An 18,101-nucleotide genomic window follows, 5' to 3' on the forward strand; every position below is an offset into this window, starting at 1 on the left:
CCCCTGCTCAACACAGGAATCCACCCTACAGCATCCCTGACAGAGGGTTGTCCAGCTGCCTCTTGAAGGCCTCTAGGGTGGGAGAGCCCACCACCTCCCTAGGTCACTGGTTCCATTGCCGTACTGCTCTAACAGCCAGGAAGTTTTTCCTGATGTCCAGCCGGAATCTGGCTTCCTGTCACTTGAGCCCCTTATTCCGTGTCCTGCACTCTGGGATGACCGAGAAGAGATCCTGGTCCTCCTCTGTGTGACAACCTTTTAAGTATTTGAAGAGTGCTATCATGTCTCCCTTCAATCTTCTCTTCTCCAGGCTAAACTTGCCCAGTTCTTTCAGTCTCTCCTCATAGATCCCTGATCCTCCTGGTTGCCCTCTTCTGAACACGCTCCAGCTTGTCTGCGTCCTTCTTGAATTGTGGAGCCCAGAACTGGACGCAATGCTCAAGATGAGGCCTGACCAAAATAGAAAATTAATAATAAGAATTAATGAACATTGTATGTCTTTGGCTTCGGGAGCTTCTGCTAATAAGAGCTTAGCTATGCCTTAAATACAGCCATAGCCCCTTTCATCATCTGCACAGGGGAGGGCTCCCAAGCTCCATTTAAACCTTCCAAGTTCTGTATATTTCTGCAGTTGACGCCTGCAAGGAGGTGGCGCATTTATTTCTAAGGGCAGCAGGTGAAGGCAGGGTGGCAGCTGGGTCTCTGTGGCGCAATCGGTTAGCGCGTTCGGCTGTTAACCGAAAGGTTGGTGGTTCGAGCCCACCCAGGGACGCGGCAGAAGTGGATGTTTTTATTTATTTCCTTGTTTTGCTGCAAGATTTTTCAATACAATCCCACCCCCACCACCATTGCATTGAGAGGGGGTCGCTCCTTTGCAATTTGCAGGACCAGGCATGAAAGGGCTTGCAGGAGGAACTGCATGGCAGCTGCATTTGCTGGCCAATTGCAAAAAAGGGAGAAGAAATCTGATCTGGGAAGAGAAATATATAGTAATAGGGTGGGAGCAGAGAAGATACGTAAGGGTGTAAAATCCTGTGTATGTTTAGAAAGAAAAGTACTACAACTCCCAGCATGCTGGGAGTTGTAGTACTTTTCTCTCTAAAGATGCATAGGATTGTAGGACTTTTTCCTCTATATAAACATGCATAGGATTGTAGGACTTTTTCCTCTCTATAAACATGCATAGGATTGTAGGACTTTTTCCTCTCTAAACATGCATCATCATCATCATCATCATCATCATCATCATCATCATAATATAATTAAAAATATATATTTGTTAGCCGCCTCTCCCTCCGGATCGAGGCGGGGCACAACACAAACACCACAAAATACATACAACCGATCAAAACATTCAAAACCAATACATTATTAAAAGCATAAGGTTGTGGGACATTTTCTCTCGCTAAGCATGAACAGGATTGCAGGACTTTTTCCTCTCCTAAGCATGCATAGGATTGTAGGAATTTCCCCCCACCCTCTCTAAACATGCATACGATTTTGCACCCTAAATCCTACAGCTGCCTGGAGCATGCTGGGGGTTGTAGTACTTTCCTCTCTCTAAACCTGTACAGGAGTGCACCCTAAAACTCACGGCTGCCTGGAGCATGCTGGGAGGTGTAGTACAGGAGTGCACCCTAAATCTCACGGCTGCCTGGAGCATGCTGGGAGTTGTAGTACAGGAGTGCACCCTAAATCCCACAGCTGCCTTGACCATGCTGGGGGTTGTAGTACTTTCCTCTCTCTGAACATGTACAGGAGTGCACCCTAAATCCCACAGCTGCCTGGAGCATGCTGGGGGTTGTAGTACAGGAGTGCACCCTAAACTTCACGGCTGCCTGGAGCATGCTGGGAGTTGTAGTACCTTTCTCTCTAAACCTGTACAGGAGTGCACCCTAAATCCCACAGCTGCCTGAAGCAGGCTGGAAATTGTCGGGCTTTTCTCTCTAAATATGCATAGGGTTGTAGGACCTCCCCCTCCCCTCTAAACATGCACCCTAAACCCCTTTTCTCCCAAAGTTGCAATGGGAGGGAGAAAGAGAGAGAAGGAAAAGGGGCTGTTTGCATGTCTACTCGGGGGTAAATCCCCCTGCCCTCCCTGGGATGGACACCCCCTCCCCTCCCCTCCCCTGTGAATTCAGTGTTATGGGGTTGAGAATAGCTTAGGCAGGAAAGTAGAGCCAGGTCACGTGGCAGGTGCCTCTCCCTCCGCGGGCCGCCAGGGGGCAGACGCAGCCGCTCCTCCCCGCCTTTCCTCTCCGGAACGCTCGGGCGCGTCGGCCTCGGTTCCTACCCGGAGCGCTTTGGGGGCCGCACCGCAGCCAGAGGTGGATTGAAGGGCTGGAAGAGGAGGAGGAGGAGGAGGAGGAGGATGGCTGCTGCCCTGCCTGGTGAGCCTGCAGGCCGTGGGGAGGGCGAGTCAGGCAGGGGGAGGGAGGTGGGCAAGTGGTAGCCACCCAGGGGCAAGTGGTAGCCACCCAGGGTGGCCAGGAGCCCCCTGGGAGGGAAGGAAGGAAGGAAGGGGGGTGTATGCTTGGGAGGGACACAAACACACACACTCTGTTTATTTTGATTTTGTTTTCCTCTTTGGAAACTTAAGTGCCCCCCCCCCTCTTCCCACACAAACACACTCAAGGCTGCTGGAAGCTGGAGACTGGGTTTATGCCCAAGCAGGGAGAAACGCATGAGCCTGTGTAGTGGCGCTTGGGGGGTTTGCCTGGGAAGGCAGCGGATCCATGAAAGGGATGAGTAAGTAAAGGAAGAAGAAGAAGAAGAAGAATGGAGGATCAAAGTAGGCAGAAGAATAAATAAAGCATTGGGGGGGACATGCAGAAGAAGAGTGAAGGATAAATGCATGCAGAAGAATGAAGAATAAAAACATGCAGAAGAAGAATGAAGAATAAAAACTTGCAGAAGAAGAATGAAGGATAAACGCATGCAGAAGAAGAATGAAGAACAAAAACATGCAGAGGAAGAATGGAGGATAAACGCATGCAAAGGAAGAATGGAGGCTAAAAGCATGACCAAGAAAAATAAAGAATTTTAAAAAGTGCAGAAGAAGAATGGTCTTTCTTATTAAAACAAATGTTTTTTGTTGTTTATTCGTTCAGTCGCTTCTGATTCTTCGTGACTTCATGGACCAGCCCACGCCAGAGCTTTCTGTCGGCCGTCGGCACCCCCAGCTCCCCCAAGGTCAAGTCTGTCACCTCCAGAATATCCTCCATCCATCTTGCCCTTGGTCGGCCCCTCTTCCTTTTGCCTTCCACTTTCCCTAGCATCAGCCTCTTCTCCAGGGTCTCCTGTCTTCTCATTATGTGGCCAAAGTACTTCCGTTTTGCCTTTAATTCCATTCCCTCAAGTGAGCCGTCTGGCTTTATTTCCTGGAGTACGGACTGGTTTGATCTTCTTGCAGTCCAAGGCACTCTCAGAATTTTCCTCCAACACCACAAATAAAGCATTATTTTAAAAAAAGTACAGATGTCTTAATAAATAAGTCTGTATAGAATTATAGTTGGGAAACTCAGCAGCCGAGAGGGTCCGTTTCTTTCACTTGGCCCTCAGATCCAAAAAATCGCTTTCTTCATTAACTGCTTGCTCCCCGTAGAACTGGGAAGTCACTGGGCCTCATGCAAGAGGGGCTTGTGAAGTATCCTCCCTGTGCCAGCCAGCTCCCAGTTGGTGGGAGAGTCCCATATTCCTGGCCTTTCAGGCCGGGCCGCTGTTGACACACTGTTGACATGACCAGCTTTGTAATTCCACACCGTCCCGCGTATCTGCAGCCAGCCTGTGTTTCCTCCTCCTCATGCCGCGATTCTGTGTTTTCTTTCCAGTGTCTCGTGCGGCCCCACGCGGCTGGTGCCTTTGGAGGTACGTGCGCCCCAGTCACTTATACCAGTCGCAAAGAAGGAAGGGAGTTGTTTTTATCTGGTTGAGCTTTTATATTGTATTTATATTATGGTTTTATACTGTTGTTTTATACTTTGAATGGTTTTAATTTTTGTGAACCGCCCAGAGAGCTCCGGCTATTGGGCGGTATAGAAATGTAATAAATAATAAATAAATAAATAAATAAATAAATAAGCCCTTTAGCACAATGTAATCTCAGCACGCAAAAGGAGGGTTGGAGCGAGGGTCTGGGCTTGTAGGTGCCAAGATGGGCAAGTGGAATTTGGCAGAAATCTCAGGTCTGACCTGTGGATCCTTCCCAGGTGAGTCAGTGGGCATGGGTGGCCCAGAAAATTCTGAATCGGAGGCATTTCCAAATCCAGACATTTCTCTTCTGGGAATTTTTACCAAGAATATTTTCTGATGCGCTAAATCAGGGAGTAGTGTAGCTACAGTGAAAAGTCCTACAACTCTCAGCATTCTGGCTGGGGAATGCTGGGAGCTGTAGGACTTTTCTTTCTCTAAACATGCATTGGATTGTAGGCCGGTAAGCATGCATCGGATTGGAGGACTTTTCCTCTGTGTGATAACCTGTTAGACTTGGTAACTGTTGGCTCTCCTCCCGTCAAACAGGCCGGTCGCAGCGTCCGCTGCCCCCATCCGCTCGCTCCACCAGACGCCCACCACGGACAGCGCCGAGAGGTATTCCCGGCTCCAAGGATCCCGGATGTAATGAAATTGGGGTGGGGCAGGGAGGGGGCGCCGAGAGCCAGTGTGGGGGAGCGGTGGTCTTTAGACATGGGGGCTTTCAGCCCCATCAGCCAGCATGGCCAGTGGTCAGGAGTCCAAAGCGTTTGGAGAGCACCGTTTAGGGTGTTGGTCTCGAAGGGTGCTGCAGAAGCTGGGTGTCGAACGCCGGCTGTTCCCCGGGGAAGGGGCTTTGTTATTCTCACCCTGTTGCCTTTCTAGCAGCCCTGCCCCAGTTCAGCAGAAGAGCAGCGCGGTGGTGCAGAAGAAGTCCTACGTGCCCACCAGCCGAGGAGAGTACGTCATCACCAAGCTCGATGACTTGATCAACTGGGCCCGTCGGGTGAGTTGGGGGTCTTCCCCATCCCCCTAAAAGGGCTTTTTCCTCCTTCCCCAAGAAGGATCCTGCAATTCTACAGACTTCGGCTCAGTTCCGACCACACGTTTCTCAACCGCGGTTTTTACAGCACTGTTGAGAAATGTCTGGCGGGAAAACTCCACCCCACGGTGGAGTCTTTTTGGAAAACGCTCCACGCGATGCAGAGAGGCGTTCCTGCACGACTGTCGTGTGGCGGGCTCCGTGGAGTTTCCCCTTGCCTTGATTTTCCCCACCGACTACAGAGTTCCCTGGCAAGAGCGGCGAAAGGAGCAAGTGCCGTTCTAGTAGAGCCGCCAGGATTGGGTTTTTTTGCAGCAGCGGCTGATGGGGTACCGTCGGGAGGACCCGGGGGAGGAACTGTCAATCAAATGCCGTGATGGATTTCACTCAACTCCACGGGAGCCCACAGTCCCACAACGGTGGAGTTAGAACGTGTCGTGTGGGGAGCAGCCCTGAAAAACTCAACCGTTGAGTGGAGTTCTCACACTGCGTTGACGAACGTGTGGTCTGAATTGTCGCCAACAGCCGATGGGACTTTTATCAGTCCGGCATTTTGCCTGCTGCCCAAGGATTCCACGCAGCGGTTTTAAATTTGGTTTCCTGGCCCTCCTGCCTTCGACGCTTTGCGCAAACCGCTTGGGACCCAAAGACTTTCCTGCCCAGTTCCTTTATGGAGTCCTCCTTTGCGTTGGCCGCTAAAGCACCTTGGGTCGTGGTTCTTTTTAATAAGGCCGTGCTAAAACGTTGGCGGGAAAGTGGGGACGCTAGCCCAAAGGGACGCAGGGGGAAGACTCGGAGGAGCGGGAAACGGCGTCGGGGCGCCCTGACCTCCCTGTGCTCTCTCCCCACCCACCCTGCCCCACAGAGCTCTTTGTGGCCCATGACGTTCGGCTTGGCTTGCTGCGCTGTCGAAATGATGCACATGGCTGCCCCGCGCTACGACATGGATCGCTTCGGGGTGGTCTTCCGAGCCAGCCCCCGGCAATCCGACGTCATGATTGTGGCAGGCACGTTGACCAACAAGATGGCGCCTGCCCTCCGGAAGGTATGCCCCCTTTTCCTTTCCCCGCCCCCTCCCCTTTTCCCTTTCATAGAATCACAGAATAGCAGAGTTGGAAGGGGCCTCTAAGGCCATCGAGTCCAACCCCCTGCTCAATGCAGGAATCCACCCTAAAGCATCTCTGACAGATGCTTGTCCAGCTGCCTCTTGAAGGCCTCTAGTGTGGGAGAGCCCACAACCTCACCAAGCAACTGGTTCCATTGTCGTCCTTCTCTAACAGTCAGAGAGTTTTTCCTGATGTTTTGTCATACTGCTCTAACAGTCAGGGAGTTTTTCCTGATGTCCAGCTGGAATCTGGCTTCCTTTTAATTCTTTCTTTCTCTTCCTTCCTTCCTTCGATCTTTTTAAGTCTTTCATTTTTATTTCCTTAGAATGCTTTCATAGAATCATAGAATTGTAGAGTTGGAAGGGGCCTCTAAGGCCATTGAGTCCAACCCCCTGCCCAATGCACGAATCCACCCTAAAGCAACCCTGACTGATGGCTGTCCAGCTGCCTCGTGAAGGCCTCTAGTGTGGGAGAGCCCACAACCTCCCTAGGTAACTGCTAGTAAACCTCCATTGTCGTACTGCTCTAACAGGCAGGAAGTTTTTCCTGATGTCCAGCCAGAATCTGGCTTCCTTTAACTTGAGCCTGTTATTCCGTGTCCTGCACTCTGGGAGGATCGAGAAGAGATCCTGGCCCTCCTCTGTGTGACAACCTTTCAAGTATTTGAAGAGTGCTCTCATGTCTCCCCTCAGCCTTCTCTTCTCCAGGCTAAACTTGCCCAGTTCTTTCAGTCTCTCCTCATAGACCCCTGATCCTCCTGGTTGCCCTCCTCTGAACACGCTCCAGCTTGTCTGCGTCCTTCTTGAATTGTGGAGCCCAGAACTGGACGCAATACTCTAGATGAGGCCTAACCAGGGCCAAATAGAGAGGAACCAGGACCTCCCGCGATTTGGAAGCTATACTTCTATGAATGCAGCCCAAAATAGCATTTGCCTTTCTTGCAGCCCTATCGCACTGTTGGCTCATATTCAGCTTGTCAGCGCCCCGTTTTCCCTGTCCAATAATTGTTTGATTTACTGGCTTTTGCATAGTTCCCCTCCCCCCCCCTTTTAAAAGGCTGAAATTCTTCTCCCAAGGCTGAATTACTCTCAGTAACAGCTCTGAGCCCAAAGTCGCCCCGGCCCATTGCCCCTCCCACCACTGGAATGCGGCCCCCGAGAGCTTCCCAGGGCCATCATGTGGGTTAAACGAGGTTGAGCACCCTGGATAAAACCACTGCAAGGGAACCTTTTCTCAGTCTCTCTTCTTGGGTGACGCTCTATTTATTTATGACAGCTATATTCTGCCTTTTCATCCGAGGAGCCCGAAACAACGTACACGATCCTTTTCCCCATTTTGTCCCCATAACACCCCTGTGAGGTCGGTGAGGGCTGAGACTGCATGGGTCAGCCCAAAGTCATCCAGTGAGCTTCATGGCTGTGAGGGACTAGAATCAAGGTCTCCCATGTCCCAGTCCAACACTTGAACCACGCTGCCTCCCTATACAATACAACCGGCATTGCCGTGTGCTGGTGAACGTGCTAATTTCTAAGCCCAGAGATGCCATTTTATCTCCACAGCCTCTCGGTAGGTTAGGCTGAGGGAAAAAAGAGCGTGGTTGAACTGTTTTCGTTGATCTGATCTTTTGCCCGTTTCGTCCCCTGGACCACGCAAATTACGATGTCAGAGGACCATACTCTGACCTGCTCTAACGCAGCAGGAGTCCCGAATGCAAAGCGTACCCAATTTCTGTCTTGCCAGGTCTACGACCAGATGCCTGAGCCGCGTTACGTGGTGTCCATGGGGAGGTAAAGACCTTTCTTAGTATTTCGCTGTTGTCGGGGAGTGTGTGAGTTTCCATAAATATGGGGCCACTGCTGAAAAGACGCTGCTTGAGGGGCTGATTTTCTGGTAATGTGTGTGTGTGCGTGTGTGAGAGAGAGAAAGAGAGAGCATTCCACACACACAACACACAGAGTCCCTTACAGTAAGGCTGTGCTCCGCTTCTCTTCGGTTTGGAGAAGCAGTAGCGAGGCAGCCTGATTCGCCTCCGGAAAAGGCGAAGGTGAAGAGGGGGGGGCTGCGGATCGAGGCGAAGAGGATCACCTCAATCCGGAGCTCCGGATGCAGGAAAGTGGGGGAGGAGGGGGACTCATCTGGCGCTGCCACTACAGTCCCTGCTGCGACGGCAATGGAGCCAGGTAAGGGAGGAGGGAGGCTTACCTGCGTCGGTCGCGGGCGTCAATTGAGGCCCAGTTGAAGCCGGAAGTGAAGGCTGAAGCCTCTTCAAGCTGGGGTCTCAATTGAAGCCCACGATGGACGCAGGTAAGGGGGCGGGGGGGTTTGGTCTACCTGGTGCCTCCGGCGCTGCCAGGTAAGGGGGCAGGGAGGAAGGAGGCTTACCTGCGTCCGTCGCGGGCGTCAATTGAGGCCCCAGTTGAAGCCGGAAGTGAAGGCTGAAGCCTCTTCCAGCTTCAAGCCGGGGTCTCAATTGAAGCCCACGATGGACGCAGGTAAGGGGGAGGGAGGGTTTGGTCTACCTGGTGCCTCCGGCGCTGCCAGGTAAGGGGGCATGGAGGAAGGAGGCTTACCTGCGTCCGTCGCGGGCGTCAATTGAGGCCCCAGTTGAAGCCGGAAGTGAAGGCTGAAGCCTCTTCCAGCTTCAAGCCGGGGTCTCAATTGAAGCCCACGATGGACGCAGGTAAGGGGGCGGGGGGGTTTGGTCTACCTGGTGCCTCCGGCGCTGCCAGGTAAGGGGGCAGGGAGGAAGGAGGCTTACCTGCGTCCGTCGCGGGCGTCAATTGAGGCCCCAGTTGAAGCCGGAAGTGAAGGCTGAAGCCTCTTCCAGCTTCAAGCCGGGGTCTCAATTGAAGCCCACGATGGACGCAGGTAAGGGGGCGGGGGGTTTGGTCTACCTGGTGCCTCCGGCGCTGCCAGGTAAGGGGGCAGGGAGGAGGGAGGCTTACCTGCATCCATCGTGAGCGTCAATTGAGGCCCCGGTTGAAGCCGGAAGTGAAGGCCGAAGCCTCTTCCGGCTTCAAGCCGGGGCCTCAATTGAAGCCCGCGACGACAGACACAGGTAAGGGGGTGGCTTACCTGCCACTGCCATCCATGCAGAGCGGAGCAGGGGATGGGCATTGGGATTGGGCCCGATCTAGATTTTCTGGATCAGGCCACGAAGCTGATCGGGGGTCCGTGCACAGCCCTACGTTATAGTAGTTTTCAGGATTAGTGGGTAGGGTTATGTTATACCCAGTAGTAGCCTTTGCTACTATTTCTGCCGCCCCCCTCGTGGATGCAAAACCCTTGCATCCCACTCCTTTTAGGGGTCCCGGGGGGGGGGGGGGAGAGGGTCCGGAGCTGAGCTGACCCACTGCATTTTTATTGATTTTTCTCCCGAAAGCTGCTCGTAGGACTCTCGGCTTTGAAACATCAAAATAATCTCGTCGGTGGACATCGACCCGTTTCCCGTTTGCGCAGGGCGACTTTAAAAACAGGCCCCCAAACGTTCCTCCTTTTTTGTCTCTCTCTCTGCAGCTGCGCCAACGGCGGGGGCTACTACCACTACTCTTACTCTGTGGTGCGGGGCTGTGACCGGATAGTGCCAGTGGACATCTATGTGCCAGGTAAGCCAAAACGGAAACACGTCCAGTGGCAGCGAATTGAACGCCGGCGAGTGGGCAGTGAGGGAGGGACAGAGAGCCTCCTCTCTGCCGGATACAGAAAGGAAGTGAGTTGCCAGAGCAAGGCAGATCTGTCGCTCCTTTGCCAATCCCCCAGCAGGCTCGTAATACATATATATATATATATATATATATATATATTTTGCAGGCTAGTAACCCTTTGTGGGCTTATTTACAAAGCTACCCAAAGCTTACGGCTCTTCCGCCTGCGTTTGTGCGCACAATTTTGCACGGGAGAGCCGAGGCGCCTGTGATGGAGAGCGGGTTCGCGGAGGCCTCGGCGTTGCGGCCAGGGGGAGACTGGGCGCTAACCCGACATTGTCCCCGTTTCCCTTCCTGCAGGTTGCCCTCCCACGGCCGAAGCCCTCCTTTACGGGATCCTGCAACTCCAGAAGAAGATCAAGCGAGAGAAGCGGCTCCAGATCTGGTACCGGAAGTAGCGGCCGCCGGTTTTAGGAATAAGCCGCCGGCCCGAGAAGCAGCCTGTCTGTATCCGTAGCGCACAGTTTGAACCGTTTTGCACACGCGCTTTCCAATAAAGTTGCAACTATCTATATATAAATTATTAGCTTGATACACTGCTTTTTTCTCATAAGAATTAGACTGAGGGTCCATCTAGTCCAGCATTCTGTTCACACAGTGGCCAACCAGGAACCAACAAAGCAGGACATGGTGCAACAGCACTCTCCCACCCACGTTCCCCAGCAACTGGTGTACAGAGGCATACTGACGTAGCACAGAGCCATCAGGGCTAGCAGCCATGGATCGCCTTCTCCAGGAAATTCTCCAACCCCCTTTAAAAGCCATCCAAATCGGTGGCCGTCATTACCTCTTGTGGCAGTGAGTTCCATAGTTTAGCTATACACTATGTGAAGAAATTCTTCCGTTTATTTGTCGTGAATCTCCCCCCAGTCTCCTGCCGTTGTTACTCAGAATACCTTGATCCAACAGAGGGGACACGTTCATTTAAAAAAGAAGGTAGAGTTGAGTGGGGAGGATTTAGGGAAAGCAGGGAATTCCACAGCCCCCGGGGTCTGAATATCACCGCCTTCCTATCTGCCTGCCACAACTTGCTTCTGGGATTCCTTAGGGGACAGCCTTCATGGCTTCATGCTTTTTTTTACCTCCACCATGAGGGCTAGAAACTTGTTTTTTAAAGCCAACGCTGATTTTCTCTGAATTCTAAACGTGGTGTCCGTTACCATTTTTCTCACCGGGACGGACAAGAGAAGGAAGCAGTAAACCAGGGGTGAGCAACTCGTGGCCTTCCAGATGTTTGGGCCTACAATTCCCATCAGCCTCAGCCAGCATGGCCAATGGTGAGGGATGATGAGAGTCTCAAGCCAAAACATTTATTGGGCTACAAGTTGCCCACCTCTGGTGCAGACAATACCAAGGTAGACTGAAAATATTTCCGTTTAAATCAGCCTTTCTTTCCAAAAACATTATCAGGAGAAGGACTCTTTCGGTGGTAGAGTCCTTGCTCTGTGTGTAGAAGGTGCCGGATTCAATCCCCAACTTCTCCAGACCCGGCTGGGAAAGTCCCTTTTCTGAAATCCTTCCCCAACCGAGCTCCCTCTGGATGTGCAGGACTCAAAGGCCCATCGTTCGCAGCCGTGCAATCCGACACATCGGTTTGGAGAAGGCTGCGGAGAGACGATACTGAACTTGGTAGCCTTTCCAAACCTCCGGAAAATGTTGGTAGGCCAACTGACACACCAATTAGCTGATAGTGATATACCAGTGAGCAGAGAGAGAGAAAGACACGATACGGAAAAGGGTACTATGAACAAATTCTCTTGATCAAATCGCAGCTCTGTCCGGGCCCCGAGGGCTCCGCTATACACTAAGGTCCCTGTCTCCTGAAGAGAGAACGCGATCTCTCTGCCCCCACTGCCTCTCGGCTGCTTGTTCGCCGACACTGGTTTCTCTTCTGCTGTTCCTCGTCCGGGCACGGGGCTGCCGTCTATTTGACAAGGGCAGGGGTGATCATCTTGGGGAAGGAATAGTATCTGCAGTCAAGCGGGGGGACGAGATCCATAACGGAGGTGCGGATGTTCTCTTTCTTGAAGCCGGCTTCCACCAGGTGCGCGACTTGCGATTCCTGGCGAGGAAAGCAAGAGTTCAAAACGGGCAGCTCTTTGGCCGCACTCTACTGACAACAGATATTGAGAGGACACGCTTTTGCTAGCGGGGAGATAGCGGTATCCCCTCCAGTGGGGATTCCTCAGACGCTTTTGCTAGCGGGGAGATAGTGGTATCTCCTCCAGTGGGGATTCCTCAGACGCTTTTGCTAGCGGGGAGATAGTGGTATTTCCTCCAGTGGGGGTTCCCCAGATGCTTTTGCTAGCGGGGAGATTCCCCATAGACAAGAGTGTTCTGCACTCCTGAACTACATCTTCCATTATGCACAGCCAGCATGGGCAAGGGATGATGGGACATGTAGTCTGAAATCTATAATTTATTATTGGTTTACGTTTCTATACCACCTCTTAGCCAGTGCTCTTTAGAAGGCTGCAGATTCCCTGTCGGAGCAATGGAGCACCTGCCCGACCAGCATAGGTCTGTGGTGTGGCTCCAGCTCTACAATTCCCGGATGGCACCATTCCACACTCACTCACCCCCACCCAGCCCCATTCCCTGCTGGGCCCCCATCCGTTGATGCCACAACGCAGGAGGAAAGTGCCCTCCCTCTGGCTTTGCCCCAGCCTCACCTGAAACATTGTCTCGATGTCAGAATACTTGCTCTTGAGTAGGTCGCCCCAAGAGGTCAGGTTACAATAGGTGAGGACTCCGCCGGGTTTCAGGAGGCGATAGGCATGGCTCTGCAGCAGCGACAAAAACAAAGGCCATCCAGTCCAACCCCCTGCTGCAGGAATCTGTCTTAAAGCATCCCTGACAGAGGGTTGTCCAGCTGCCTCTTGAAGGCCTCGAGTGAGGGAGAGCCCACCACCTCCCTAGGTCACTGGTTCCATTGTCGTCCTGCTCTAACAGCCAGGAAATATTTCCTGACATTTTGTCGTACTGCTCTAACCGTCAGGACATTTTTCCTGATGTCCAGCCGGAATCTGGCTTCCTTTAACTTGTGCCCGTTATTCCGTGTCCTGCACTCTGGGAGGATCAAGAAGAGATCCTGGCCCTCCTCTGTGGGACAACCTTTCAAGTCCTTGAAGATGGCTCTCATGTCTCCCCTCCACCTTCTCTTCTCCAGGCTAAATATGCCCAGTTCTTTCAATCTCCCTTCATAGGGCTTTGTTTCCAGACCCCTGATCATCCTGGTTGCCCTCCTCTGAACACGCTCCTTCCTTCTCGAAGTGTGGGGAAAAGAAAGAAAGGAATCCGGTTTGAATTGTTAACACATCTCACCTTGATGAAGCCGAATTGGTGTGTGTGCCAAGTATCTGCCGACAGCGGGTACGTGTCGTAGAGGATCCCTGGAGGGGAAAGGCCAACATTTTAGATCTCCAAAGAGGATCCCGACACCCTGGTGAATACTGCCAAATTTCCCTACATCCAGAAGATAGGGGTATAGCAAAAGAACGCTTTGTCTGCTGGGATTCAGGGCATGAAACGTGCACTCAGGACCCACGGGTCAAATCCTGCCTTCTGGGTTTGCCAGATGGCCCTCCCTAAAGGAACAGTAGGTGCAGGATTATACAGAAAAAAGCGCCTGATACAAGAATTGTACATTCTGCACCTCCAAATTGATTTCCTTTATGACGGATGCACAACCTCAATCCGTGAGTGTGTGTGCACGTGCGCTAAGGCAGGCGCTCCCGGGTTCTCTAGACGGCATACGGACATCAGAAGACCCCTGCTGGATCAAACTGAGGGTCCATCTAGTCCAGCACTCTGTGCAACAGCACCCTCCCACCCATGTTCCCCAGCAACTGTTGCACACAGGCTTACTGCCTCAGATACTGGAGTAGCACGTAGCCATCAGGGTTAGTAACCATGGATCGCCTTCTCCTCCTCCAGGAATTTATCCAACACCCTTTTAAACCCTTCCAAATTGGTGGCCGTCACTACATCTTGTGGTAGTGAGTTCCACAGTTTAACTCCGCTCCGTCCTTCCTTTGATCTGTCCTGAATCTTCCACCCATCAGCTTCATGGATCCTAGTATTATGGGAGAAAGAGAAAAATGTCTCCCTGTCCACCTTCTCCGCACCAGGCATCATTTTGTCCACCTCTATCCTGTCTCCCCTCAGAATCCTTTTCCCCAAGCTAAACAGTCCCAGTTGGTGTAACCATCCCTCCTAGGGGAGATGCTCCTTCATCATTTGAGTTGCGCTTTTCTGCACTTTTTCCAGCTCTATAATATCGTTTTTTGTAGGTGTGGTGACCAGAGCTGTGCCACACCCCTTCCCTGGCCACTCCCCTCTTTCCTGGCTCCGCCTCCTTCCCCGACCCCCTGTCTTAGGGTTCCAGGCTGTGCCAAAGAGGGAATTTGGGGGAATCGTGTTTGCATCAACTGCATCCTCCACTTAAATGTTGTCCCAACAGAATGCCGGCCTGTAACTTTCGGGGCCCGGCTATCCGAAGGCGTGCTCTTACCGTCAAAGTGTTCACTGGGCAGAGTCGGGACAACGTCTTCCCACAACCCTTTCAAGGGGACGACCTTGGGAAGGAAATCAGAGCAGGAGGGATGCAAGTTAGGACCGGTCAATGAGTGACCAGGCGGAGACGCGTACTCAGTAACCGGACAAACGTCTCGGATCGTTTGTGCAACACGGCTCAGTTGCTGTTTAACCCACTTGGGTTAGTCTGGGTGAAAGGGCAGATGCAGAGTGAGTAACGCTCAAAAACAGGCTCCCGTTTGCAAACCAGAAGTTACTCAAGGGCCCGGAAGACATTCAGCACTCCTGAAGGACACCAGCGTTGCCAACAGGGCAGGTTTAACGACCAAAACGAGATCTGGGGCCCCATTCCAGACCCTCTGGGGTTTCCCAGAGGGTCATACCCCTTTTCCCTGAGTGCTTATTGTGTAGAAGTTTCCCGGCTTTTCAGCAGTTCACACACACACACACAGGTTGGAATTTTAGACAGCAAAAAGATCTATAAGAATATCAGAAGAGCCCTGCTGGGTCAGACCCAGGGTCCATCTAGCCCAGCGCTCTGTTCACACAGTGGCCAGGCAGCCATCGGCCAGGGATGAACAAGTAGGACATGGTGCAACAGCACCCTCCCGCCCATGTTCCCCAGCAACTGGTGCACACAGGCTTCCTACCTCGAATACTGGAGACGGCACACAAGCATCAGGGCTGGCAGCCACCGACAGCCTTCTCCTCTTCCAGGAATCGATCCAACCCCCCTTTGAAAGCCATCCAAATGGGTGGCCATCACTACATCTTGTGGTCGTGAGTTCCATAGTTTAACTCTGCGCTGTGTGAAGGACTTATTTTTAGTTTGTCCTGAATCACGCATACTTTAAGCTAAAGTATTTTAGTAGGAAAGCTTCGTCAAATTGGATCTTGGCCCTCAGCCTAAAAGACATTCTGCACCCCTACTTTAAAGGTGTATCCCTTGCACACTCCTTGCATGCCGCTCTTGGTTATAACCCAGCGCGCTGTTTGCGGGTTGTTGTTTTTAATGTTTTGCGACGTTTCTCTTTGATTACGGTTTCTATTTTTGGAACTTTTTTGCAAACCACCCTGATCAGCTTCAAAAAGGTGATATATGATGGAAATGCAATCGATAAAGGCAAAAGCCCAGCCCTGGAGTGTTTTTGCAGCTCTCTGTCCCAGCAGGCTGCCCTGCGTGAGCCTCTTCTGACTGTACCTTGTGAGGCTGCACCTTGGCCCATTCCAGCAGTCGCTGGAAAACTCCGTCGTTGCACTCCACGATCCAATGCTCTTGGATGTCAAATTCTTCGATTTTGGTGGCGGCAATGGCCATGCCAAAACCCACCTCCAGCACACGGCCCCCTGAGCAAAGACGGAAAAGGGAAGTCTGGTTAGTCGGATGGTTGTTGCAGCCAGACCCATATTGCCTGCTCTGACTGACAGCAGCTTTCGAAGGCAGGAAAAGCTCTTGCCAAGCATGAGAATATAAGATGAGCCAATGCACATCAGACCAGTTTTGTCCAGCACCCTCCCGCCCATGTTCCCCAGCAACTGCTGAACATAAACACGCTGCCTCTGATCTTGGAGGTAGCACATAGCCGTCAGGACTAGTAGCCCTTGATGGCCTTCTCCAGGTCTTTGTCCAATTTTAAAGCCATCCAAATCGGTCGCCATCCCTACATCTTGTGGCAGCGAGTTCCATAGTTCCACTCTGCGCCGTGTGCAAAAGCCCTTCCTTCCATCTGTCCTGAATGTCCCATCAAGCCGCTGTTTTTGAGAGAGAGAGATGTTGTCTGCGTTTGTGTTGACCTTTTATAGGTTTTCGTGTCGGCGCTTTTGCATTTCGCACGACGTATTTTAACGGGCTTTGATCTCTGCGAATCGTCCAGAGAGTTTCAGCTTCGGGGCCGTGTATGGATGACCCCTGATTGTAGTATTTTTTGGGGGGGGGGAGGAAAATAAAGACGAGAACAAAAGGTGATCCTGCATCGTACCGAACTGCATCGTACCGAATTCCTATCTAGTCCAGTGTTCTGTTCATGCAGCGGCCAACGGGAAACCCACAACCAAGAGGTGAATGCAACAGCACCCTCCCACCCATGTTCCCCAGTATACTGCCTCTGATCGTGGAGGAAGACTGTAGCCATCTTAGCCATGGATTGCCTCCTCCTCCTCCTCCTCCTCCATGCATTTCTCTCACCCACTTTTCAAGCAACCCACATTAGTGGCCATCACCACACTGTGTGGTAGCGCATTCTGTAGTTTAACACTGCACTGCATGGGCCCAAAGACATTCCCTTTAAAAAACGAAGCAAGTTCCTAGTCCTGGTGATTCTAAGGGCTGATTTTGGTGGAGTCTCCCCCACTTCCTGCTATTGTTAAACAATCTGGTTTATTTATTTATTTTATTGATTCATTACATTTATATACCACCCCATAGCCGAAGCTTTCTGGGCAGTGTACAAAAGTTAAAACAGGGAACATTAAAAAGTAAACCATCATAAACATAAAAAGTATAAAAACAACAGTTCTGGGGTCCGTTAAAAGACAAACAAACTTAGCGTTGTTAAATGCTGTTAAATGCCTGGGAGAAGAGAAAAGTCTTGACCTGGCGCCGAAAAGATATTGATGCCAGGCGAGCCTCGTCAGGGAGATCGTTCCAGAATTGGGGGGCCACCACTGAAAAGTCCCTCTCCCTTGTCGCCATCCTCCGAGCTTCCTTTGGAGTAGGCACTCGGAGGAGGGCCTTAGATGTTGAGCGCAGGGTACGGGGAGGTTCATGTCGGGAGAGGCGTTCTGTCAGGTATTGTGGTCCCAAGCCGTGTTCTAGCCGGAGTTCTAGCCAGCCAGGCCCTTTCCCGGGATCCTCCATTCCACAACTCCCCTACATTTTTCCGAGGGGTTCTCCACCCCCCATACACTCAGAATCCTGCAGCCGCTGTGCCTGCTGTTTGGGGTTTTCTCCCACCTCTCACCTCGGATTCCCCCCTAAAGTCCTTTTTGTATTTCTGGTGCGTGTTTGCGGATGGTACTGTTTTGGCTACGTGAAGTCGGCATTGGAGAAAGCGTTCACTTCCTAGCGTACTGAATGCTGGAAGAGACGGGCCGGCAGCTGACAGAGCCACCGTTATATCCGGCTTGCAGCTGTCGGGAAAAGAGGGACACCCAAAGCGAAACCGGCAAGGGGAGCGGTTTCCCTGAATGGCTATTTTTAACCCGGCTGCAATGCCACCAATGTGGCGTTAAAAGGTCTCCAACTTTGCTCCAAGTGCGTACGTGGGTGGGTGAAGAAAGAAACTCAAAGTTCGGAAAGGTAGAAAGAGAAAGAAAATATAAATACTGCAGATGCCAGGAAATAAACTGTCTTCATGGCAGGTGCAGGGGAGAACGGGATGGTTGTCTTTAAGAGAGGTGTAGTTTGTGATGGCCAGCTTCGAGGAGCGAAGTGTGAGTGCAGATACGCGAACGGCACGCCACCCCTAGAAGGTAGGCTGGCCACGCTCACCGTACCTTTCGAGGCGGCCACCGTGGCGAGGGAATGCATGTAGGGGGTCTCCCAACGCTCCATCACCGGTTTCCCCAGGATCTCCAAGTGGGTGTCCGTGGGATTGTAGCCGGCGGTGGCTTCTTTCCATGAAGGCGTGCAGTTTTCTCCTTCCGAAAAGATCGGGAGAGCAGTGGTGGAGGAAGCCATGGCGAAGGGGCTGGAAGAACCAAGCCAGCAGGGTGAGAGAGAGAGAGAGAGAGAGGGGCTGGAAA

General features: G+C 52.0%; 2 protein-coding genes and 1 non-coding gene across 3 annotated transcripts; 2 read left to right on the plus strand and 1 right to left on the minus strand.

The window, feature by feature from the left end:
- The first annotated feature begins 698 nt into the window (after positions 1–698).
- TRNAN-GUU (transfer RNA asparagine (anticodon GUU)) lies at positions 699–772 on the plus strand. Its single transcript has one exon. It is a non-coding gene; the product is annotated as a tRNA-Asn (tRNA).
- Positions 773–2,343: 1,571 nt separating this feature from the next.
- On the plus strand, positions 2,344–10,341 carry NDUFS7 (NADH:ubiquinone oxidoreductase core subunit S7). Its single transcript, XM_063146950.1, has 8 exons — positions 2,344–2,390; positions 3,831–3,867; positions 4,519–4,587; positions 4,855–4,975; positions 5,877–6,056; positions 7,858–7,904; positions 9,634–9,722; positions 10,122–10,341. The coding sequence occupies exons 1-8, from the start codon at positions 2,372–2,374 to the stop codon at positions 10,217–10,219; spliced, it is 660 nt and encodes a 219-aa protein (XP_063003020.1). The 5' UTR covers positions 2,344–2,371; the 3' UTR covers positions 10,220–10,341.
- A 1,214-nt stretch (positions 10,342–11,555) lies between these two features.
- Positions 11,556–18,101, minus strand: GAMT (guanidinoacetate N-methyltransferase). The gene is made up of 6 exons (XM_063147087.1): positions 17,853–18,101; positions 15,559–15,704; positions 14,335–14,398; positions 13,146–13,213; positions 12,494–12,604; positions 11,556–11,883 (listed from the first exon to the last, which is right to left on the minus strand). The coding sequence occupies exons 1-6, from the start codon at positions 18,034–18,036 to the stop codon at positions 11,746–11,748; spliced, it is 711 nt and encodes a 236-aa protein (XP_063003157.1). The 5' UTR covers positions 18,037–18,101; the 3' UTR covers positions 11,556–11,745.

This window comes from Elgaria multicarinata, chromosome 23, assembly GCF_023053635.1.
Source record: "Elgaria multicarinata webbii isolate HBS135686 ecotype San Diego chromosome 23, rElgMul1.1.pri, whole genome shotgun sequence".
Classification (NCBI taxonomy): Eukaryota; Metazoa; Chordata; class Lepidosauria; order Squamata; family Anguidae; genus Elgaria; species Elgaria multicarinata.